Genomic DNA, 7756 nt, shown 5'->3' with positions numbered 1-7756 from the left:
TTTGGTTTTTTTTTTCAAAAAAAAAAATTTTACACCCAACGTACGAAACATACCAAACATATGAAACGTATCAAATACATGAAATATACGAAATGTACGAAACATACGAAGCATGCGAAAGTAACGAAACATACGAAACACAGGAAACATACGAAATTATACGAAAAATACGAAGCATACGAAAGTAACGAGTAACGAAATTATTGATGCGGGTACTAGTATCAAAAGTAACGTATGCATGCGGGTAGTCATTTTGTCGTTACTTTTACAGCCCTAATGCCCAGTCACAATACAGATCACAGATAATTGAGGATTCATTGCATGACACGGATTATTTAAAATATAAGAAATTTGTGTTGGAGTTCCACAAAGCAATGTTTTTGGTCCGGTTCTTTTAATGTTTTTGAAGTTATACTTCTTATGGGAGGGTGAGTATGAAAATTTACTTTTTGACAAGAATGTCAAAGGGATTATGACGCGATCACCCTGGGTAGCAGGGCTGTCGTTTCACCTTTAGAGTAGGCAGTACTTTAGTATTTAAAAATGCAGTACGCCGCAGTACGGCAAACATAAAACACACAACACGTTGCAAGTTACATGTTTCATGTGGCAAGTTGCATGTGGCAAGTTGTATGTGGCAAGTTGCATGTGGCAAGTTGTATGTGGCAAGTTGCATGTGGCAAGTTGCATGTGGCAAGTTTTATGTGGCAAGTTGCGTGTGGCAAGTTGCATGTGGCAATCTGCATGTGGCAAGTTGCGTGTGGTAACCCAAATAACATTTTGTGGTTAGAAAGCGGAAAATAAACCGGATATTTACTCTGGTTATTTAACGGATAAGTTACTAAACTCGTTAAATAAACGTATTTAAGACGTTCCAGAAACGTCTCCACAACCGAAAATGGTCAGTTATTTTTTAACTTCGTCTAAATCGGGTTTTTAAAAAACCCACTTTTTTCTACAAATACTGGGTTTTTAAAAACCTAATTTTCACGGTTATTAAATAACTGTTTATTTTTAGTCAAAGAAAAACTTGAAATAAACCATTTACGGCTATTTTATAACCGTTTACAAACCGTTATTATACAGTTTAAAAAAAACCTGTACTGAGTTGTTTGACGGTTTTTTTTATAACCGTTTTACTACGGTTATTATAAAACCTGTAATTAACGTTATTACAGGTTTTTTTGAAACCTGTAATATAACAAGTTCTTTTAAAACCTGTATTAAACGTTAATTTACGGTTTTTTTTATAACCTCTTACCTATAGGTTTTTATAAAACCTCTAATAAACGTTATTTGACGGTTTTTTTATAACCGTTTTCTTCCCGTTTTTTTTAAAACCTGTAATAAACGTTGTACAGGTTTTTATAAAACCTATAACAAACGTTATTTGACGGTTTTTTTTATAACCGCTTACCTATAGGTTTCTATAAAACCTGTAATAAACGTTATTTAACGGTTTTTTTTATAACCGTTTTCTTCCAGTTTTTTTAAAACCTGTAATAAACGTTGTACAGGTTTTTATAAAACCTATAACAAACGTTATTTGACGGTTTTTTTTATAACCGCTTACCTATAGGTTTCTATAAAACCTGTAAATAACTTCGTACAGGTTCTTATAAAACCTGTAATAAACGTTACTTCACAGCTTTTTTATAACCGGTTATTTACAGATTTTAAAAAACCTATAAAATGTTTGCTTACCAACATGCTGCAAACCATAAGATTCTTCCCAGCTGAAAATTTAATATTTGAAATAAGAACGCTGAAATTTAAGTTTAGTGAAACATTATTTAATGAAGTAAAACTAAAACTAAAACTTAAAGTAAAAGTAAAACTAAAACTAAAAATAAAAAATAGCTTAACTTAATTATGTTGTGGATTGCCCGTCAGAGGCAGAGGAGCTGGTGTTGGAACTGGTATTTCTGTAATGAGAAAAATGTTAACTTAAATGTTGATTATAATTTTATTTTTTAACTTACGTGGACGGTTTTCCCATTCGAAATGGGGCTTGCTTCAAAAAGCCTTTAAAAAATGAAGCACCCTCAGCTTCACTATAAGTGGGGTACCTTGATCGGACCGCTTCCAATATAGTTTTATACAGGAATTTGTATTGGCTGAAACTTTTTTTGGCATTAGTCCCCAGCCAAGAATGTTCTGCCAGTAGTGGATCCGTAAAAATGCACTTGCAAATAGTGCGGATCGTTTTCATTCCGTTGGCCCCCCCATAGGAGCTCAACTTACGGACCTGAAAGAAAACAAAAATATGTTTTAAGATGTCGTTTTTTAAACTTTTTCGTAATATAAAATGCATTTATTTTCAAATATTTTTGGCCGCATTTATTATGATTTGAAATTATAAAAGAAAATGTCAATATGTATTACGGTTTATGAAAAAAATTAAAAAGAATTTCATTTTCGAAGAACTTTTTTTAATAAAAGTTTTGAAAAAAAATGTATCTTATTTTTTTTCAAAGTTCAACATCTAAACATAAAATTATTTTTTATTTATTTAATAACCCTTACTGTTGAAAGTTAAATAGCAAAAATTTAAAGTTCTTATTTACCAAAGTCTTTTAGAAAATTAATTATTTGGATGCAAAAATTCAGTTTTTATCAAAAAAAAAACCAATTGAAATTGAAGTTATTTTTAATTGTTTTTTCAAAAGTGTGATATATATTACCTTTTCTGCTTCGGAATTCAACTGATAATATTTATTAGAAAAAGTTTGGAAAAAAGTCATTTTTAATTTTTTTAATAAATTTTTTTTTTAATTCTGAGTTTGAGGACCATTTTTTCAAAAACTCTTAATTAAATTTAGTGAATTTAAATTTAAGATAAGCTTCTGGCTTTGTAAAAATGTATTTTAAAATATTGTAGGTGTTGCCGTTGTTTTATAAATATTTTTTTTGTGTTTGAAGTCGGATTGTGAGAAAATTGCATATTTCGTATATTTTGGTACTTACCAATTTTTTTTTGAATGCTGCATTTTGATGGAGTTTTTCCTCGATTTCCTCAATTTGTTGGACAGAGGTAAGTGGGAAAATTTCATCCAGTTGCAGTTCCTCATCCACTTCCTCTGCATTCTCTTTTGCAATTTTGGACGCCAACAAATTGACCGAAACTTCGGACTTCGCCATGAATGCCTCCAGCATTCCTTGCATGGCCTGCACCTTCACCTCAGTGGAACGCTGTCTTTCCAAAATTTCGTCTATTTTGGACGACAGTTCCTTGAATTGGGTACTGGTGCTGGGGCCTATAAACAATTAAAAATAAGAGTTATAGTAATATACAAAAAAAAGTAATACGGTTAGTGAAAGAACTAATATGCTATCTCAGCTGTTACTAAGAGGGACTGGGGTTTATCCTATTCAAATAACATTGGATAAACCCCAGTCTAAGATAAGCTGGAGTTTAAAAACGACTTTGAAAATTGTACTAGTGCTAAAATACATTTTTTACCTTCAAACGTGTATAAGTCGGAAATGACATTAGTGATGGTAACATCTTCATTTGGGGGGGTGAACGAGGAAACGTCTTGAAAATGAGAAGTAAGTATGACAAAATTAGTAACTTTGTTCCCATGTTTATACATTTTAAACTTACCAGAATTAGGAATCAAAGTTGACATCAATTTGTTCATATCTGTCATGTATTCCGAAGAATTGGTGTCGATGGTCACTTCTTCCGTATTTTCTTCAGAAGAAGACAAATACTCGGCATCCTTTTCCTTCTGAACTGCTTCCTCCCAGGAACCTTAAAAGGAAATACATGTTTTGTCGTAAATATAAGTGGCATGAAAGGGATACAAGAAAATATTTGTTCAAAAGGTGAAGCGGCTTAAGACCGGCCGAACAGCTCAGATTTTGACGATTTTTTTTCAAACGTAGGCAATTAAAAATGCTTTAAAGTCTATAGATTAAAAATTGCCGATGTTACCGTATTGTTTTTTAAAATTACAATTAAATTTTTTTTGAACACAACCATTTTTTTTCTTAAATTTCATAAAACAAATGATAGCAAAAGATTCTCTAGGTTATTTAAGGAAAAAAAATATAAGGGAGTAAGGGACAATCTTCCATCGTTTAAGAGATAAATGCAATTTTCTCATAATCTGACTTTAAACACAAAAAAAATATTTTGAAAACAACGGCAACACCTACAATATTTTAAAATACATTTTTAAAAAGCCAGAAGCTCATTCTTATCTCCTAAATTTAAATCCACTAAATTTAATCAAGAGTTTTTGAAAAAAATTTCAATTTCAATGGGTTTTTTTTATAAAAACTGAATTTTTGCTTTGAAATAATTAATTTTCTCAAAGACTTTGGTAAATAAGAACTTTAAATTTTTGCTATTTAACTTTCAACAATAAGGGCTATTGACTGAAGAAAAAATGACTTTATATTTAGATGTTGAACTTTAAAAAACAAATAAGTAAAATTTTTTTTCAAAACTTCTATTAAAAAAAGTTCTTCGAAAATGAAATACTTTTTAATTTTTTTCATAAACCGTAATACATATTGACATTTTCTTTTATAATTTCAAATCGTAATAAATGTGGTCAGAAAAATTTGAAAATAAATGCATTTTATATTACGAAAAAGTTTAAAAAACGACATCTTAAAATTTCTTCAATAATTTTTTTTTTTCAAAAATCTGAGTTCAGATACCATTCTTTCAAAAGCTCTTAATTCAATTAACTTAATTTTAATTTTACAAATATGACTAAGTTTCTAGCTTTTTAAAAATGTATATTTAAATGTTGTAGGTGGCGCCTTTTCGTTCACGCGCGCTCTCGTGAACGAAGCGAAAAAGGGTTGCTGTGAGTTTTGTTATTGCACCCGCTCGCAAAAACACCTGCTGGTCGAAAATTTTTTTTTAAGGCGCCATTGTTCTTCGCGAAAAAAAGGTCGCTGTTTTATTGTTTTATCGCTGTAGGGGAGAGTGGGGCCAAATGTAACACTTTTTTCTAAAATCGATGGTTCTCCTACAAATTTGAAAGTGGGTCAACCAGACCTTTTTTAAATTAAGGACCCATGTTTTAGCTCCAAGATCCATCATAAAAATTTAGCAAACCATAACGGTAATGTTGAAAAATAAAGCTTCCAAAAAAAAAATCGTGTTGTTTCAACTTACCCCACATACGGGGCAAAGTGTAACACATACCGGGGTAGGTTGTACCAAGAACTAAATATAAGAGAAAAATACCTTTATTTGTTTATATTTATTTATTTTTAATTAATAACAATAAAAACAAACCTCAGTCATGAAATTTTGGTGCAAATTTGTAAAAAGTGGAGCAAATCCAAGATTTCCAGAGAAAATTTAACAGTAGTCTTAAATAAAAGTTATTCGAATTCATAAATTGTTTTATAAGCTTTATGAATTCAAGTGGTGGTTCAAAAATGTGTTTCCAATTTCAAAATAAATACAAATTCAATTACAAGCATTCATATTCAGGGTGGTTAATTATATTAGGTAAACAATTTTTCAGTATAGGTAGGTTTTTACATGGTACAACTTGCCCCGGAAAAATGTTACAACTAGCCCCAGCATGAAATTTGGCACATAAAATCAATTTAAAAAAAAGCGAAACTGATATAGACATAACATATACACGCAATTTGAGCCAAAACACAGTTGCATATAACAAAAAAACACTTAGCCCTCTATCCTTTTCGGGTAAAGAGGTAGACCAAAAATAAAATTAAAAAAAAAAGTTACAAACATGCATTTTTTGGGCACCACTAGTGTAACTTCTCACCCTGTCGTCTAATCTTCATCTGAAGAAAATGTGCCGGTAGATATGCAAAAATTGAGCATTTTTCTCCTTTACGCGTTTCTTAATATTGAAAGGAACATCGCTTTTTTTAGCTGTTAATTCTTACCCCTGTTACATTTAGCCCCACTCTCCCCTACACTTATTGATCTTGTATCGAACACACAAGAACAACAAGTCGACCGTCGGTCGCGGGTGGCGCTTTGTTCAAGCGCGCTGTCTTGGACGACGTAAAAAAAAGGTCGCGGTTTTATTGTTTTATTGTTGTACAGTACACTTATTGATTTTGTCAACGAAGTGAAGTGAAAAAAGGTCGATGTTTTATTGTTTTATTGCTCTTGTATCGATCACACAAGATCAACATGTCGATTGTAGTCGTGGGCGCCGCGCCGTGACGCCTTTTCGTTCACGCACGCTGTCGTGAACGAAGAGAAAAAGGGTTGCTGTGAGTTTTGCTATTGCACCCGCTCGCAAAAACACCTGCTAGTCGTGTTTTAAGGCGCCATTGTTCTTCGCGAAATTTGCGATATTGTTTTGCAAATTGGCTGATGCTGAATTGCACTCGATGACAATGTAATGTGTTTATATAAGAAAGACCGGTCTAAAAAACTTTAATTTCTGTAATAAATCTCATTGTGTAGAATATTATGAAGCGTTATTCAAATATAAAAATATTGAAAGGCCATAACCGCGATTACTTTAAGTATATGAAAGGGGACCTAAAGTGTATCAAAATTAACGTAACTAAGCTGTCAAAAATAGGCCCCCAGGATAAACTGCTTTAAGTTTAGATACGAATAAAATTTTACTTGGAGAAAAGTGGTCTAAGTGAACTTAATAAAAATAAAATAAAAAAGATGTAGTTAAACTTGTATCTTACCGATGTCATCAAATATTAATTTGCATGCTATGCTTTGCCAATCATCCGATGCTGTGATGCAATTTTTCCGACCGCAAATGGAATCTTTCTTGGACTTTGGCCATAATAGCTTCGTTCCATCGATGACCCAATTTTTGGGAACTGCCGTCACGAACTTCCCTTCATCTTCGAGCGTCTCCACAACACAATACATTTTGATTAACAATGTACTAATGGAAAAAAAACAGATTCAGTGTTTGGTAAAGTTATTTTGAAAAATTTAGAGGAAATATTTTCTATGTTATAAAAATTAGGCAAATTTTCTTCTTCATTTGATTTATAAACGCTTAAAAATTTAGAATAGAACGGTTTTTCGTAAAAATTTTGTTTTTGTTTTAAGCTTGAACCATAGATAACTGGGATGCCATGTCGATATGTTGCAAACTCCATTCTAACAATTTCTTCTGAGTTTGTTAAGAAGTAACTATCTGCAAGTGACGACTTCAAAACAAAATGTTGAAGCTGAATTGCTCTATAGATTCCAACACAGTGTTTAATTTTGCATATTTTATTCCTATCTTTCATATAAAGCATAGGAGTTTTGTTTTCATCTACATCAATTAGATCTACATTCTCAAAATCTTCGATAATCCTATTTGCAATTTGTTCCAGGGGTCTGTTTCCAGATCTTATTCGACGTTTTAAATATTGTAAACGATTTTCATATTTGAAAGCACTTATATTATCTAAAGGTCCATGGTATTTAACATCATCTACGACATGATATAAATTGTGAACGTTATAACTTATGTTTTCAGCTCCATAGATACTAGAAAAGTTATATATGAATGATTTGAACAGACTCTGTGCGACATCAACAAAAACTTGTTTATTTTTACTCAAACATATTGAAACAGCACAGTGTAGTTCCATAAAATTGGCATATACTTCTTCATGAGTTTCATTTTGCAAAACAACCGGACCTAAGTACAACAAAAACATACGAAATTCAGTGGCCTTCCAAAAGCTTATCACATCAAGTCCACGAGGTGTTCTATTGAAGTCGCATGGAACATATTTTCGTAGTGATACTAAGGTCTTAGAGATTCTCTCA

The 7756-nt window shown here is 31.7% G+C and overlaps 1 protein-coding gene across 2 annotated transcripts; it reads right to left on the bottom strand.

Moving 5' to 3' along the window:
* Positions 1-768: 768 nt before the first annotated feature.
* On the bottom strand, positions 769-6856 carry LOC129917696 (uncharacterized). Of its 2 annotated transcripts, XM_055997760.1 has the most exons (6): positions 6664-6856; positions 3608-3757; positions 3464-3538; positions 2968-3257; positions 1983-2248; positions 769-1925 (listed from the first exon to the last, which is right to left on the bottom strand). In XM_055997760.1, exons 1-6 carry the CDS (start codon positions 6854-6856, stop codon positions 1871-1873), a joined length of 1029 nt encoding a protein of 342 aa, XP_055853735.1. In that variant the 3' UTR covers positions 769-1870. The 2 variants fall into 2 exon arrangements, with proteins under 2 accessions (XP_055853735.1, XP_055853734.1); XM_055997759.1 differs by having other exon boundaries at positions 3464-3757.
* Between the last annotated feature and the right edge of the window lie 900 nt (positions 6857-7756).

Source organism: Episyrphus balteatus, chromosome 4, assembly GCF_945859705.1.
Source record: "Episyrphus balteatus chromosome 4, idEpiBalt1.1, whole genome shotgun sequence".
Lineage (NCBI taxonomy): Eukaryota > Metazoa > Arthropoda > Insecta > Diptera > Syrphidae > Episyrphus > Episyrphus balteatus.
This window is presented reverse-complemented; position numbering and strand designations above follow the sequence as displayed.